The sequence below is a fragment of the Spinacia oleracea genome, chromosome 3 (assembly GCF_020520425.1).
Source record: "Spinacia oleracea cultivar Varoflay chromosome 3, BTI_SOV_V1, whole genome shotgun sequence".
Classification (NCBI taxonomy): Eukaryota; Viridiplantae; Streptophyta; class Magnoliopsida; order Caryophyllales; family Amaranthaceae; genus Spinacia; species Spinacia oleracea.
Window position 1 is genome coordinate 122,461,095 of NC_079489.1, and position 17,480 is coordinate 122,478,574.

The window sequence follows — 17,480 nt, forward strand, 5'->3', positions numbered from 1 at the left end:
AACTTATATTATCTGAACTTATTTGAACTTAACTGAACTTATCTGAACTTAACTTAACTTATCTGAACTTATTTTGTCTGAAATAAGTCAAAATAAATCGAACAGAACAGGGCTTTAGTGGTAAAAGCTTTATTATTTAAACTCAAGGCGAAGGTTCAAACGTTACACAAACCATATTTGTTACAGAACAATTTTTTTATGTATATAAAAATTAAATAAAGCGAACGACTCATAGATATAGCGCCACATTTCACGTAAATTTTCTTATAAACACATTTTAATATACAGTGCGTCTCATGTGTGACCAGTCACACCATCAACTTGATGGTGTGACGCGCGCAACTAATATGGAGAAAGTTATAGAATAGTGTTACTTGACTTCTATGCTGGTGTTACTTATACATTGTATTCGCCGTTACTTTTTTTTTTTTTTTTTTACTACAGTTTCTTGAATTTCATGTTAGACCTAAGGTTGCTTGTATAGACGAGTGTTACTTGATACTCTATGCTGGTGTTACTTATACATTGTATTCGTCGTTATTTTTCTTATTTTATTGCAGTTTCATGTAAAAGGTTCCTTGTATAGACTAGTGTTACTTGACTTTCTGTGATGATGTTATTTGTACGTTGTATTCGCTTTTATTTTCTTGTGTTTACTACATTTTCTTGAATTTCATGTTCGAGGTTCCTTGTATAGACTATAGACTGGTGTTACTTGATCTTTTTATGCTGATGTTACTTTTAGTTATTGCATTTTCTTCAATTTCATGTTAGAGGTTCCTTGTATAAACTAGTGTTATTTGAATTACTATGCTGATGTTACTTATACCTTGTATTCGCGGTTACTTTTTTTGTTTTATTGCAGTTTCATGTAAGAGATTCCTTGTATAGACTAGTGTTACTTGACTTTCTATGATGATGTTACTTGTACGTTGTATTCGCTGTTATTTTCTTGTGTTTACTACATTTTCTTGAATTTCATGTTCGAGGTTCCTTGAATAGACTGGTGTTACTTGACCTTTTATGCTGATGTTACTTTTAGTTATTGCATTTTCTTCAATTTCATGTTAGAGGTTCCTTGTATCAATTGGTATTACTTGAATTTCTATGATGATGTTACTTATACCTTGTATTCACGGTTACTTTTTTTGTTTTACTGTGTTTCCTTCAATTTCATGTTAGAGTTTCTTTGTATATACTGATGTTACTTTATTTTCTATGTTGATGTTACTTTACTTTCTATACTGATGTTACTTTATTTTCTATATTGATGTTACTTTACTTTCTATACTGATGTTACTTTATTTTCTATATGTTAGAGTTTCTTTGTATATACTGATGTTACTTTATTTTCTATGTTGATGTTACTTTATTTTCTATACTGATGTTACTTTATTTTCTATGCCGATATTACTTTATTTTAAGCCTTTAAACGCGTTGGGTTTATTTATAAGTGTGAACATGTCACACCATCAAGTTGATGGTGTGGCTGGTCTCATATAAGACTTGAGGTTTAATATATATTATAGATAGATTGTTGCACTTACCGCGTAGTTGAGTTTCTTTTACACGGAATTTCCGTACAATCGGTTATATCTCGGTTAAAAGGCTTGTGATAATCGGTGGATGTTGACAAGTTGAAAATGGGTACATAAGTTAAAAAGAGCTTATAATTGAGGCACTAAATGACATGATATGCTAGCCTTGTGCAGTTGTTGTGTCGTGATCCTAACAATACTACAATTTGTAGTAGTCTACAAAAACAATCAAAGGTTCTCTTGCTTCGTGGGAGCGGAATTTCGGCATGCTGTGATGTAGATCACAGGGCATTTTGTGTACCATTCATTAAAAAGAAAGTACCATTTCGTTAAACGGAGTACCATTACGATAAAAACATGTACCATTACGATAAAAACATGTACCATTGAAATTCAATTTATTTACAGAAATGCCTCTGTGATGTGTTTTGAAACACATCACAGCATGCCGAAATGACTTCCTCCTTGCTTCGTCGCTCATGAATTTTCCACTCAAATCCAAACAAGCCTATTCAAATACTCTCTCCGTCCTAAAATTATAGTCCTGTTTTTCAAATCGGGCGTACTAAAATTATAGTCATCTTTTTAATTTTGGTTATTAAGGTCCTCACTTTCTCATTTACTATATTAATTAAAAAATCATTAAAAACCTCACCAAGTACTATATTCTATGTACTATATTCTCTTTTCCATGAACTTTATTACACTTTTTCATCCAACTCAATCATTATTTGTATTTTATTCTACTTTTTCATGTACTATATTCCATTTTTCTTAAAATTCGTATTTTTAGTCAAATGAGACTATAATTATGGGACGGAAGGATTATACAACATCTTGTAAAGAATTACTAAGTACTTCGGAAACTGTTTTAACACACCACTCTGTTGATTTTGGCACATTTTTATGTAAGTAGAAAATCGTTTCCTGTATATTCGTAGTGGATGTGTCAAAATTCTTTTTAGTGTACCAAAATCACTTCCCCAAATCATTTGAGGTACCAAACAAGGCTTGGCCTAGTGGTAAAGGTTTGGCCTCATAACCTTGAGGTTATGGGGTCAAACCCCACTAGCAGCTCTTTGGAGGTGAGGATTTCCCCCTATTATCCTCTAACTTTCGATGAGTTTGATCAGTAAAGCTGGCTGAAAATACATGTACGAGGTACCAGTGCAATAAGATCCTTCATTTTACCTTCTAAAAAAAGTCATTTGTTTTAATAAAACCCCAAATCATGCATTTAAAAAAAAAGTGGATGAATTAATAATATTGTATGAGGATATATAGAATATTCTTTAGGCAATAAACCTTGAATGAGTTAACCCTTGTATATTATTGTTGACGCATATTTATTGTATGGGAAATTATTTGAAGGGAAGAGATTGAGGGCACCATATCGACATGAACTGTTGTGCAATAGAAGTAAGGAGTTGTGAGGTGAGGTTGCACAATGCACATACATATGCTTGCAATTGCATGTGAGGAAGGTTAGTGGGTGGAGAGGAATGACCGAATATTGTTATTAATATTGTGTGCATAAACATGCAACTTAGAGGGACAACACTAATTAATTATTGGAATCAATTTATTTACAATTGTGAGAACTAACCTCAATCATCTTACCCATATATTTTTAGTTATTTACTTTCCTTCAATATGCTATGCATGTTAAAAATGTCAAACATCAAAATATATAAGAGAGAAGTATTATTGACAGAGTTTTATACCTTACCTAGAGGTGGCCACATGCCATTCCAAATTTGCTCGGGTCGTAATGAGGCATGGTCGTATGAGGTTAAGGTCAAGTTACGGATTTTTATTAGATAGAATTTTTACTGGACAAGGTTTATATTAGGCAAGGTCAATGTAAGGTTAAAATTATTGCCTAATAATTTTGGATTTTAAAATAAATGATGATTTAAAAAAATGTATAGCTTTTTATTCACTTTGCAACTTTTGCCTATCTCCTTTCTCCTTTTTCCTTCCATGTTTATTAGATAGTCTATTATTGACCCGTTGTTGACTTGTGATATGTTTTGATCTGCTCGATAATTGCATGAATTAAGGTGACCCTTTTGTGACCTGACCCGCTTTTCACTCGCACCGACCATGTCCCTAGCGATCCAATAACCAGATCTAGCCCGAGTTAATTTATGATTTTGGAAGGACCATAATTAAGTGTGTGCCTGGGTTGATTGTGGATGACTCGATTTAGGTTGGAATGTTGGATCGTGGGTTGTGACTTGTGTGTACATGTCAAGTTAGATGGAGTGAATCACGAGTTGACGATTGAATTTTTATTGACGTTTTTCCTTTAATTTCGTTAAGTATTTGATGGGATTCTGGACCAAAATTTTCAACCCAAACACAAAACTCATTCGAACCCCAGTTGTCATGAGTTGACCTAGGTCAAACTTGGTTGAACCATTGACCCAAATGGTCTGAGCGGGTCATGGTACGTTCTCAGGCATCTCTAGTGGACATCTCTAATGATAACCCATTCAATTGCTAAGTGAACTGACTAGTTTAGTTTGTTTTATAAAAGTTTCTCAAATTTGTTCCAATTTTGACAAGTATGAATATTCTCACCCATTCACAAAACTAATAGACATCTAAATTTGGAATTATGCCATTGACCATCCAAAAAAGATGCCAATGTTCACTCATAAAACCATTATGAAGTTTCTCAATTTCTATGCCAAAAAACAAACACACATAAGGGAACTAAAGGAGGCTTAGATGTTGCCTCACCTAAAATTAGGCACATTTGTTTATATAGTGGCAATTCCACAAACCCACACTCCCTAATATATTTCTGATCACATTTGATAATAATAAGATCAACTATGAAAAGGACCTTAATTAAGAGTTAAATCACATAAACTTGCATTTTAAGCTCCTTCTTTATGCTCTTATCTCACATGGTAATTTGACTTAAATATAGTAACTAATTATGAAAGCAAAGGAATAACTTTTTATAAAACCCCACCTTAAAACTTGCCTCAACTTTTGGCTTCATAAATTAATTTTAAAAATTAAACAAAAAAATGTCCATAATATTACTCCATATTTTTTTCTTTTTAAAAATAAGCACAAAAAATCCGTAATTCATTGCTCTATTAATTAATTAAAAAAAATTAAGCACAAAAAAAGTCCATAATTCATTACTCCAAAATTTAAAACCCATTACTGCATTAGTATATTACAAGTACTCCCTCCGTATTTTTTTAAGAGATACACTTGCCTTTTCCGGCCGTATTTTTTTAAGAGATACACTTGCCATTTTTGGTAACTTATCAACCCCACCACCTAATTAAATAATATATCTACTACATTTTATGACCCACCATCCAATTAAAAAATAATTTTACAACTACACCCACCCCACCCCCACCTCCACTTATTCAAAAGGACATGGTCCCCAATGTACTTATTTATTAAAATATCTACCCCAACCCCACTTCTTTTATTCTTCTTAAGACCCGTACCCAACCAAGTGTATCTCTTAAAAAAATACGGAGGGAGTACTATTTATTACTGGAGTATAATTCTACTCTTGCATAAACTAGACTTTATTTGGTTTTAATCCCATTAATTAGAAATTTAGAATCCTTCAAAAAAAAGTCCCATTAATTAGAATCCTAATTACAATTTGCAAACCCCCTTCAAATCTCCCAAGAACAGAAAAGGTGTAAAAAAAAAAAAAAAAAAAAAAAACCCAAAACCATGAAAACACAAAACTTGTGCACCTCCTCACACTCTCTCTCTTCCAATCTACGTCTCTTTCTAACCCACTTTAATGGCGATTACAAAATCCTTAATTCTCATAAATATTAATCATAGAATCTCCATTGTAATCTCCTTTCTCTCTGTTTTCTGTCACTCCTTTTCTTTCTTCCTTCCTCACTTCTTCACTCAACCTTGCTCTTTTTGTTCCGTTCTTCTACTTTTTTTAGCCTTCTCTTGCAGTTTTTGCTTCATATTTTCCTGCAATTTCAGGTATGCTTCGATTTTATTCACGCATTTTTCAAGTTTCAATTTCTGGGTTTTGTTTTATTTGAGTTTTGAATTTCTGTGTTTTGTTGTTTGTCATAGTGGTTATTTTGTTCGTTTATTGCCCTGAAAAAAATTATCGATTTTTATATTGAACTAAAATATTGAATATGGAAGTTTTCTGGGTAATATATGATGTTCGGTTGAGTTTTGAGTCTTTTGACAGTGGTAGAAGTTCACATTTATTTAATTTCAAATATAATAGAATTATTAAAAAAGGACAAAGTTGAGATTGTATGTTAGTGTTACCAGCATGATGATCTACAATAAGCTGTGTTTATGGGTTGTGCCATGTTATGGGGGAAATAAATAAATAAATATAATCTGACATACATGGAAAGAAAAAGGGCTGTTACTTGTGAAAATATTCTTCTATATGGTAATGAATCACTAGGTTGATTATATATTTATATTATATAGTTTCAATATTAATTAATTAATTAACTATGGAGGTTATAATAATAATTAATTGAGGGATTAATGTAAGATCCAGTTTGCTGATTTTTTTAATTGTGTACATTACCATAATTGGTCTAGATCAACATGGTGGGAGGGAGGGTCCTTCTTCTCATTCAGACGTTATAAAGAGGAGACTTTTCTTATTTATTTATTTGTTCTTGCTTGATTGTTTTTTTTTTGGATGAAGAATTCATCATCATCAACTGTAGATTTCTGGTACTAATTCAAAGGTGTTTGCTTTTGACTAGTCAACCTTCCGTCAATGTTGTATCAATATATAAGTTGAATTGCTTTGTATAAATGTAATTCACATCTGTGAGTTGTGAGTGTGTCTTGCAAAACTTGTCATTGTAATTTTTTCATTGTCGATTTCGAGCTTATTCAAATCTTGTAAGATATTCTGTCTAATGCTGGAATAGTTTACAGGAAGGAGTTACAGCAAGCATCTGGATTAGTTCTCAGGGCTGTTTATCTGACGGTTTTTCGGTCAAGATAGACGGCTCTTGAGTGGCAATAAGGTTTCCTTTTCTGTGACTTTCAAAGATGTCGAATAAGGGTGATAGGAAAGCTTCACTTGATGCAGGGGCTTGGTTTTTCAATGTCGTCACTTCCGTGGGGATCATCATTGTTAACAAGGCCTTAATGGCAAATTATGGTTTTACTTTTGGTGAGGCTTCACAGTTTTAATTCATCCTTTTTATGTCTTGCTTGATTTCATAATGTGTTCATCTTTGTTAATGATTCATAAACAGTTGATCTATAGCTTTCAGCCGAATATGATTCGTAATTCAGTTGTTAGTTGAGTTTGAATTTCTTTTAAAGTGATCATTGGCAATTGGCATACCACCTACAGTTAACTTTTGATATTTATAGGAAGGAAAATCTCCAGTTTAATGCTTTACACATGATTCTAAATGACTGTGTCCAAGAAATTCTTTTGTTGCTTTCTCATTAAACATTTACAATAGTATGTTTTGCATTTGTTTTTTTGTTTTTTGTTTTTTTCTAAAGAAATGTACGAGATGCCATTGATGAAGTTTAAGGGTTTCAAATGTACATAGGTTCAGCTTTAGCGACCAGAAGTCTGGAGATCTATGATAATCATTTGAGCATGAAAGAAGTTTCTTAGCAATTGATACTGAAAAAAAGACTTTTGACTTTTCTTTTGCTCCATCCTGCGGTCCTGCCCGTCTTTTTTGTTCACAATTTTTAAAGAATAGGGGGTGGGGGGTAACCTTTCCCTAAGAGGATTAGTGAGTGGTTGACATTGGAAAAAATCTTGAGGATAGATGTGCTAGTTATCAGGAGACCTTCTAGGCTGAAGTTCAATTTCAATCAAGTCTAAATTTGTGAATGTGGACTAAATTTACCAAAAATTGGATTTGATTTTCAGATTGGAGACCGACTTAATTCTTGGAGTCCAAAGTCCGAACTAAAAGCCCAAAGTTAAAAACATACATAATAATTTTGATCTAGGAGGGCCTAAAGAGTAAGACTTTGAATTTTATTGGCCTTAAAACTTGATCTTTATGAAATTATGCCTAATTGTATATGCGTTGTGGGATTTTTCAAACTTCAATCGAATTATTGGTTGTATATTGCTGAGCACGGGCCTGCTTTAGCCAAAACTAATTAGCAGACTTAAATTTTGGGTTGCTTTTGATTGGATTCAGAATTCAATACTTTTTCTTTTTTCTTTTTTGGAACTAGAGTGGATTGAGTTCCTTGAAATTTTGGACTAGATTTAGATTTACAGAATTTAAAGAATTATTATTATTATTTGGAAAAGTTGAGTCTAGTCCATCCAGATTACATACCCCTGAGTGTGAGGATGGATTCTTGACATTAATGAGTTGGTGCGAACAGTGTAGTAACTCTAGTCAGACTACCGTGTTTAATGGAGAACCATGGTGGGTAGAAGAGAAGCACTCCGTTTACAATTTTGCTTGGGGAGGGTGGTGGAGGTTTGACTGGTACTGCAGCAAAATTGTTCAAGATGATGAGCCACCTTTACTGTGAGCCAGACCTTTTATGAGAACTCTGAATTACTAAAGAAGAATCACGAGTCAGAAAGTTACTCCGTAGACTGATCTTACCGTAGGTTTAACAATTGAGAATGGTGCCTGTAGGACGTTGAGTAATTCGGCATTAGGGATTCATGTGACCTGGTCTTCTATTGGCATAGGCGAAAAGTCTTGAACTTTGCTGCTGCATAAGGTAGCCAGCACTTGAAGTAACCTGATCAAGGCTCTGCTTTGGCATGCTGGTAGTCCATGCTAAAGCTGTTTAAAGCTGCAGTTTTGTCGACAAAGCGGGTTAGCCAGTGATTTAATGCAGCATGATGTTTTACTTTGTGAAAACCCTTCACATGTTTGCGAGAAGGCTGAGATGAGGTGGAGAATTGAGATTATCAAATTGGTAGCAGCTCGCTTTGCGTGTTGGCATTAGCAACATTCTGACGGTTAATGGGATTTTTTTTAATGTGGGATTCGGGGACTTATCAGATAGAGAAAAGAAGTAGTTGGCCGAATATTTTTCTTCCTGATTTCGGGGATAGGAATTGGGAAAGAAGAGGGGAGGTTATATGGTTAACTTGCAGCGATGGGAAGAAAGGGAATTCAATTAAGCTACAGAATAAGGAAGGGACGAGGAGAGTGAGTAAAGAAAGGAGATGGAAATGGGAGAATGGGGCAGAAGGAAGAAACCCAATCTCTCGGGGTCTTCCCAGCAGTATTTATAGTTTCTTGGACTTAAATGGTTTAGTGCTCCTTGACTAGTAGCTGACCTTTTAGATATTATGAGTGACCAACTTTGAATTGACATTATAAATTTGGCTTAAACAGTATTGTCCTCAAAACTGCAGGGTATGGATTAGGAAAATAGATACACCATGTAACTTTGCTGCCGTGTTGATGCATATATATATGATTGTGTGATGCTATCACTGCCTCACTTGGTAGCTTCAACTTGCCACTCAGTACTTCGGATAATTTAAACCCCGCTACTTAGATGTGTTTATTACTGGGAATTCACTTGTGATTTATTTGTCACATGGTAATCAAGTGAAGAAGAGAACACCTACTATAACGTAGGTGAGCCGCTTCAACTATTGCAGACTGTTATGAAGGATGAAACTTCACTTGAACACTCCGTGTCTTAGATTTCTACTGACACATTTTCCCTAGGAGCGGAAGTCCAAGAGGACCTGTCTGATCTCAAAAACAATAGTAATGTCAGTTTGCTACCCCATATATCCCAGTGTGTCATACTTAGAAGATTGATTCACATGGGAGGGGAAATGTGGAGAAAATCCGTGTGGAAGAACAGTTTTTCCTAGTTCAGTAAAGAGATAAAATATCACAACACTAGTATATCTGCTTGCAAATTTTATAATGTAATTTGAATGCCGTTTGTGTTTCTTTTCTCTAATATGCTCATCTGGTGGACATTTCTGTGTACTGCAGCTACAACATTGACCGGTCTACATTTTTTGACAACCACTCTCATGACTTCTACGTTCCGTTGGCTGGGTTATATCCAGCCCACACAACTGCCGTTTTCAGACATTCTGAAGTTTGTTCTTTTTGCAAACTTTTCCATTGTTGGAATGAACGTGAGTCTGATGTGGAATTCTGTGGGATTTTATCAGGTTCGTCAAATCTTCCATCAAACTGAATCAGCAAAATGATGTGTCAAATTTAGCACTCTGTAGTAATGTGTTCGCCTCTTCTGTCTCTCAGATTGCAAAGCTGAGTATGATCCCGGTGTCCTGTTTTCTTGAAGTGGCATTGGACAAGATGCGGTACTCTAGGGACACCAAGCTTAGCATTATATTAGTCCTGTTGGGGGTTGGAGTTTGCACTGTCACAGATGTTAGTGTCAATACCAAGGGTTTCGTTGCCGCTTTGGTGGCTGTTTGGAGTACTGCTCTACAGCAATATGTAAGTTCTAGAAACTGCTGATTTATTCTGGTTTTTGCTGCATGTCTCTGTTGTAGTCGACTTTTGTTTGATTTATTTATCTTGTTGACTTTTTTTTGGATTTCACTACCATGCTAGTTTTCGGCTATGAGATTCCAGATGTTTTATTTAAAAGTTTTGATAATTGATTTTAAACATATCCTGGTCTGGTTAGTTTTAATGTTTATTGTTCTTAAAAGCTTGATCTATTTTCTCGAAAGTTTTAAATCTAACAATGATGCTGAGCTGAATCGTCATTTTTCCTTAAGATTGCGTTATGTTTATTATTGTTAGTTGTCTCTGTATTCCTTGATGTATTTACATGTATAGAAAGTATGTCTTGAGGTACTTGAGTGAGAAGTATAGTCTAGTCTGTATTTCTAGTAAAGTCTCCATTTCAGCGTTTGAGATCATATCTTCTCTTTAATCCTTGTTTGGTTTAACTACAAATTTATTTCTTCTCTTTGAGTTCTCTTGTTGAACTGCTGTTGCACTAAGAACTATGACACCTATTTCTTGTTTCAGTTGTTTGTGTAGCATGTTCTTATGTTCTTTTTTATGATCTTCTGCAGTATGTTCATCATCTACAACGCAAGTATTCAATCGGCTCTTTCAATTTATTGGGCCGTACTGCTCCAGTGCAGGCTTTGTCACTACTGGTTGTAGGGCCGTTTCTCGACCATTGGTTGACTGGCCAAAGAGTTGATGCGTATCCCTTCAGTTCAGTATCTGTGGTAAGTAACTAAGTATTACATTGCGTATTCATGGCCTTTTTGCAATATATTTTACCCCTATTATGGCTCTTTAAAATACCAGAATTTTGATTTAGTTGACATAATACTTGTTATTTCAATAACTTAAGTTATGTCTCATTTCTCGTAGAAACTGTGGGTACATTTGTTTAGTTTGGACAATCATATGAGATAGGATATGTCTGTTAGTCTCACGTCGTATCCTTTATCAGTCTATCTACTTTTAGTGTTAATTAGCTAGTCATAAAAAGTTTCTTCCTTGTTATTACTAATACAGTGCAACAAGTGAGAAAAATGTATGTCCAAAAATAGAAATAGAAAAAGTATTGGGTAACGCCTGATTAGGAAAACAAGAAAAGTAATTTGGAACGGAGGTAGTATAATTTTCCAACGATTTGTTGAAAACATATGATTTAGCTTTCAGGATGTAGATATGATAATCAAATTCTCAAATGTTCGAAATCGCATACAAGTTGTGCATTTTTGGAGCTGTTGTTCATCTGTTACTGACAATTCTCTATAATCCTCTCCCAACTAAGTTGATTGTTTGTTTCTGCAGTTCTTTATAGTACTCTCCTGCACCATTGCAATCGGCACAAACCTCAGCCAGTTCATCTGCATTGGTAGATTCTCAGCCGTGACCTTCCAAGTGCTCGGTCACATGAAGACTATATTTGTGTTGGTAATGGGATTCACTTTCTTCGGGAAAGAGGGTCTCAACTGGCACGTTGTTTTGGGCATGATTATTGCAATCTTGGGAATGATGTGGTACGGCAATGCTTCATCCAAACCCGGAGGAAAGGAACGCTGGTCTCCTCCGGTCTCTGATGTTGAGTCGCAAGATCTTGACAAATTACTGGGGTCCGAATCCAACGAGCCTAACGGGAAGGTATAAAACTTTACCAGGAACTCGGAAATCAACAAATAATTGTTGCACACTACAGAAAAATGGGTGATGACTTGAGGAGCAAATCTTGAAGAACATCCCATCTGTTTGATAGTTTTTTTTTTCTTGTTATAGCTCATAATTTTAATTTGTCGTTGATATTATATAGACTACGGAGTACGGAGTACTATAGAGTTGAGATCAGATATAATTCACGCATAGCATTAATACGGAGTAATACCATTATTGTTTTGGTCTATTGAAATTAAATTTGTTGAACAGAACAGATTAGCATCAAAACTAATCAGTGTTTCTATTGAATTCTAGTAAAGTACTTCTTGTCTTGTGGCTTCTGTTCTATGTGAATCATGATTTATACCAGTCATGAGTCATGGTTAAATTTAAATCTACTGTTATGTGGCAGACTGTCACAACATTGTTGGGCTTTAAATCAATTGGACCAGGATGTCTTCATAGAGCAAAGGCCGCGTATTTTCTTGCTTAGCTGACATAAAAATAAAAATAAATAAAAAAAAAACGAGGAATGGACCATTTTCTGAGAAGTGAAAATCTACATTGTAAAAAAGTTGATAAGCCGATAAGGTGTAAGTGTAAAAAAGTTGGGCCTGGTCTACTCACCCCGTTCCTAGAAGATCAACCTATATTTCTTTTGGGATTTCTCTATTTGTTTGTCTCATAATTTATTTAGTAATTTTTTCGGCTTTATCTCTTTTTTTCTTCAAACAATTATTTTAACAATTCATGTACACATTTTATATCTATATACCACGTATTAATAAAGTATTATCAAAAAAAAAAAACGTATTAATAAAGGAAAACCCTACGAGGCATTATTTTAGGAACGAGAGAGATTTGAGGGGGAATTGGCATTAATGACAAAACTAGTAGTATGTACATGTAAATGGGGGTATTGTCAAATAATAAAGGTGGTAGGGCATGAAAACACTGGTAGTACTAGATGGACCGGCCATTTTCATAGCAGTAAATGAGAGAGTATGTAATGTGGATCAAAAAAAATGTCGTTTACAATAACAGAAATTTAAATATTTAATAGTGGTCCATTTACCTGTTCAACGTGCATATTTAATTCTTCCTCAAAGATATGGAGTACTCCCTCTTTAGTCATTTTGTGGTAATAAATTAATCATAACATCCATTTATCACCGTTCGTCAATGTTTGGAATCTTTGAGAAAATCTGAAGCAATTTATTTTCAAAATATCCGATACTCTCTCTGTTTCATAACGATGTTCTAATTTAGAATTTTGACATTATTCACAATCGAAGAGAATATTCTAAATTATTTTCAATATATACGAAAAAAAATATGTTCATCTGGAGTCTTGTTTGATTCGTGTTAATGAACGCGTTAATAATATCAAAATTTTACAATTTTTGCTAATTTATAATTAGGGACTTATTGATACAAAATGTGCATTGACAAACGTAAAAAGTAAAAATTGAAACATCATTGTGGAACGAAAGGAATATATAAGAAAAATAAAGTCATGTGACTATGTGAGGATGTGACTCCGTGAGGTGTTATTTGATTCGTCTCAATGAGTGATTTAAGAATATCTATTTTTTTCAACTAGTACAAATTAAATATTGATGGTTAAATTACGTACAATAAAAATAGAAAGATGAATAAGAGCGGAGAAAGTAGTATTATTGCTTTGTTTTTATAAATCTAAATTTATTTTCCTTTGACTCACTTGGTGAATGTTTTTGTTATAAGAGCATGAATAAGGGGGAGTCTCTTAGGTAGCTTTTAAGGAGAGAGAAAAATTAAGAGCTAGTTCTTAGGTGAGAAAAGAGACTCTTAATTAGAGTTTGTAAGAGAAAATTCTGAAATAAGAGCTAGCTCCAACAAATAAGAGTTAGTGCCATGTCAACATTTGTTGCATGAAAATAAAATAAAAAAAGAGGATAAGAGAGAATAAGGGGAGACTCTTATTTTGGTGACTCTTAATCTCTCTCCTATTTTCACATAAGCTTCAACTCCAAATAAGAGCCCCTCCCAAAAATTGTGGAAATGGACAAACTCTTAACACTAGCTCTTATACTCTCTTGCCCTCTTATTTTATTTTATTTTTATACAAAAATAATGATGTGGCACTAGCTCTTATTTATAAGAGCTAGCTCTTATTTCAAAAATTTCTCTTACAATCTCCAAATAAGAGACTCTCATTACACTTCTAAGAGCTAGCTCTTATTTTTTTTCTCCCTCCTTAAGAGTCATCTAAGAGACTCCCCTTATTCATGCTCTAAGAGCATCAATAAGGGGAGGCTCTTATTTTGGTGACTCTTAGTCTCTCTCCTATGTCCACATAAGCTTCAACTCCAAATAAGAGCCCCTCCCAAAAATTGTGAAAATGGATCAACTCTTAACACTAGCTCTTAGAGCATCAATTGTAGGCTCACTCTTAATTTGCCCCCTCTTAGTCTCTCTCCTTATACACCTCATCACCCCCTCTTAACAAGAATTAGCTACCAAAAACACCAAGAAATAGACTATCTCTTAAACACTACCTCTTATATAGTTTTTTAATATTTTTAATTTTATTTTTAATATAAAAAGCAACTAAAATACATCAAATTCTTCCACCTCACCCCCACTCTTATTTTTAAGAGCTACCTCTTATTTAGAGGAAGTCACAATCAACCTCTAAATAAGAGGTAGTTAAGAGTTAGCTCTTATTTTTTAAGAGGTAACTCTTAAATTTTCTCTCTCTTTAAGAGTGGGCTAAGAGTAAGCCACAATTGATGCTCTTATACTCTCTTGCCCTCTTTTTTATTTTACTTTTATACAAAAACAATGATGTGGCACTAGCTCTTATTCAGAAATTTCTCTTACAATCTCCAAATAAGAGACTCCCATTACACACCTAAGAGTTAACTCTTATTTTTTCTCTCTCCTTAAGAGTCATCTAAGAGACTCCCCTTATTCATAAGAGCTATTGTTAAGAGTTAGTGTATTTAGAGCATGAATAAGGGGAGTCTCTTAGATGACTCTTAAGGAGAGAGAAAAAATAAGAGCTAGCTCTTAGGTGTGTAATGGGAGTCTCTTATTTGGAGATTGTAAGAGAAATTTCTGAAATAAGAGCTAGCTCTTATAAATAAGAGCTAGTGCCACATCATTGTTTTTGTATAAAAATAAAATAAAAAAAGAGGGCAAGAGAGTATAAGAGCTAGTGTTAAGAGTTGGTCCATTTCCACAATTTTTGGGAGGGGCTCTTATTTGGAGTTGAAGCTTATGTGGACATAGGAGAGAGACTAAGAGTCACCAAAATAAGAGTCTCCCCTTATTGATGCTCTAAAACAATTTTTGGGAGGGGGCTCTTATTTGGAGTTGGAGCTTATGTGGCATAGGAGAGAGACTAAGAGTTGGTATCAAAATAAGAGTCTCTCCTTATTGATGCTCTTATTCTCATTTCTCAGGTCTCTTGGCATATTTGGTTGCTTTTATGGTTAATGTTGAATAGATTAATGTCAATACTAAGTTGACTCATACTCCCTCCATTTCATAATGGCATAATGTTCCTCATCTATGAGAGTGATGGATATCTCAGTTGGTTAGAGTTTCCATCCCGATTTCAGGTGATTCTGTGATCGATTCTCATCTCCCCGCCCTTGTGGCTTATTCGCACAAAAAAAATGTTCCTCATCTATACTAATATGTTAAAAGGCATGCAAAAAAAAATTATATGCCACGTAGAGCTCTTCCGTTACGCCATGTCATCCACTCACCAAGGCTATGTGATGTTATTGAAAACCAAAAATCAATGCAACAAGGTTTGTACACAAGAGACTTCAGGTTTGGAGAATATTACGATTTTAACCAACGTACCACTAATTGTTGTTTATCCATGCACATTAATTTATAAATACATGTTAACATGAAGTATAAAACATCTAAATCTTTATGTTACCTTTTATTCCCGCTGTCTCAGATTAGTTGTTACACTTGCCTTTGCACAAAGTTTTAAGTGATAAGTGGTTGTTTGATTATTAATTGTTAGTTTATTCAAAAAGTAGATGTGATAGGAATTGGTGGTGTATTTTTTTAATTGAATGAGAGAGGAAGAGAGACAATATAATAGTTGTAGGGTCATTCCTAAAACGTGGTGTTGCCTCATCCTTTCTATGCCCGTTCTGCAAGACCGAGTTTGAATCACAAGACCATCTTTTCAGATCTTGTGAGCTGTCACAGAAGATATGGAGGAGCAGCCCTCTTGGCATCGTCTCCAATAGTACGGGTAACGTTAACATTGAGCATTGGGTCATAAATTTTATGAGTTTGTTTTTTCAGCAGGATGATGGAGATGCAGGAAGATTAGTTACGTTTTGTTCAATTTTGTGGTCGTTATGGCTGCATAGAAACGAAATCTTGTTCAGGGGCATGAGTGTTAATATGGAGGGGATTCTCCATGGAGCACAGTCACCTGTCCAGCGATGGGAAAAGGCGCAGGAGCTGCAAGCTTCAAGGAGACTTCTCCAAGGTGCCTTATTACCCAAGAAAACCAACACCAAGATTACAGTGTTCACACACGGGCATTGTAGAGGAGGAGGGTTCATATCCGTTGTCGTGGATGCCTCTTGGAAAGCAAAGAAAAAGGTCAAGCAGAAACACTGGACTGCAGCAATTGGTTGGGAAGAAGAAACGAACCACACGCCTAGGGTCAAGGGAGCATAACGGATCTTCGCAAAGAACCCCCTACAAGCAGAATGTTTCGCGGTTATGTGGGCTATCCAACAAGCAGCAATAGTTACAAGCAATGTGATCATCAAGACTGATTGTAAGGAAGTGGTTGAAGCGCTTTCCATCCCTCGAAAAGCTGATCTCCATATTCAAAGCATGGTAGAAGATATTCTAGGAATAGTGGCTAAATTAGATTATTTTGTTTGTATTAAAGTCAACCGTCAGCAGGTAACTAAAGCCCACAATCTCGCAACCTAGGAGAGAAAGGGGCACTAATCTGCTTTGTTGTTATTTCAGCTGTCCAAAAAAAAAAAAAAAACTAATTTAGGACGAACGAAAAAGGAAAGTGTAACAACTAATCTGGGACGGAGGGAGTATTTCTTATAGACTATATCAGAATAAAAATAGCAATTAAAGCATTAGGAATACCATAAATTAAACATGATATCATATCATAAGTCTCATTAAGCATCAACTATAAAAATGCCCAATATATATCTAATTTTATTTTTATTAATTTGAAACACTTAGTTCCATTAGAAAATAAATTAAACGAATCGTAAGATGATCTAATTGAAAAATTAATTGGCATGATAAATGACGCAATGTTCATGTGTAGTTGTTGACTTAATGACTCTTTTCACTTCTATGGACTACACGTAATTTGGTCAAATATTGAGCTGAATTGAGAAGAATCTCCAAATTTAATTATTCAAAGTAGCAACCGGGGCATCTTCCCGGGCCACACACTAGTTTTTTCATTATAAGCGGTCTTCAATGCACTACTTTGACCACTAATAATTTTTATTTCGTATTAGTAAAAATTATAAAAATTAATATTTAAATTTTTTTACATTGAAATGAATCTAATGAGATCCTACAAGTGAATATTTGTTCTATTATTAACAGTATCAAATACGGTCAAAATTTTTAAACGTTGACCACATAAATTAGTAAACATGAGGAACATTATGGAACGGGGAAAATACTATTTTCAAGTTGATTACGGTAGATTTTATGACTTCGAAAATTCATATATGGACTTGGTACACACTAAATTTATTGTGGACCATGTTTTAAAATAAAGTCAACAACTTGTTCCTAATTTATTTTG

The 17,480-nt window shown here is 34.4% G+C and overlaps 2 protein-coding genes across 5 annotated transcripts; both read left to right on the forward strand.

Moving 5' to 3' along the window:
* The first annotated feature begins 5,225 nt into the window (after positions 1–5,225).
* On the forward strand, positions 5,226–11,978 carry LOC110786276 (UDP-rhamnose/UDP-galactose transporter 4). 4 transcript variants are annotated; one of them, XM_021990818.2, is made up of 6 exons: positions 5,226–5,534; positions 6,467–6,714; positions 9,512–9,696; positions 9,788–9,988; positions 10,579–10,740; positions 11,318–11,978. In XM_021990818.2, exons 2-6 carry the CDS (start codon positions 6,591–6,593, stop codon positions 11,651–11,653), a joined length of 1,008 nt encoding a protein of 335 aa, XP_021846510.1. In that variant the 5' UTR covers positions 5,226–5,534; positions 6,467–6,590; the 3' UTR covers positions 11,654–11,978. The 4 variants fall into 4 exon arrangements, with proteins under 4 accessions (XP_021846510.1, XP_021846509.1, XP_021846508.1 ...); XM_021990817.2 differs by having other exon boundaries at positions 6,474–6,714; XM_021990816.2 differs by lacking the exon at positions 5,226–5,534 and adding an exon at positions 6,129–6,277 and having other exon boundaries at positions 6,474–6,714.
* Positions 11,979–15,371: 3,393 nt separating this feature from the next.
* LOC130470038 (uncharacterized) lies at positions 15,372–16,360 on the forward strand. Its single transcript, XM_056839596.1, has 2 exons — positions 15,372–15,481; positions 15,859–16,360. Exons 1-2 carry the CDS (start codon positions 15,372–15,374, stop codon positions 16,358–16,360), a joined length of 612 nt encoding a protein of 203 aa, XP_056695574.1.
* Positions 16,361–17,480: the final 1,120 nt, after the last annotated feature.

What these genes read in the sequence shown, in the direction of transcription:
- LOC110786276 (XM_021990818.2), top strand. Translation starts at nt 6,591, where the DNA reads ATGTCGAATAAGGGTGATAGGAAAGCTTCACTTGATGCAGGGGCTTGG. An exon ending in AAATTATGGTTTTACTTTTG is followed by an intron (nt 6,715 to 9,511) that starts GTGAGGCTTCAC and finishes TGTGTACTGCAG; the next exon opens with CTACAACATTGACCGGTCTA. An exon ending in ATTCTGTGGGATTTTATCAG is followed by an intron (nt 9,697 to 9,787) that starts GTTCGTCAAATC and finishes TCTGTCTCTCAG; the next exon opens with ATTGCAAAGCTGAGTATGAT.
- LOC130470038 (XM_056839596.1), top strand. Translation starts at nt 15,372, where the DNA reads ATGCCACGTAGAGCTCTTCCGTTACGCCATGTCATCCACTCACCAAGG. An exon ending in TTGTACACAAGAGACTTCAG is followed by an intron (nt 15,482 to 15,858) that starts GTTTGGAGAATA and finishes CCATCTTTTCAG; the next exon opens with ATCTTGTGAGCTGTCACAGA.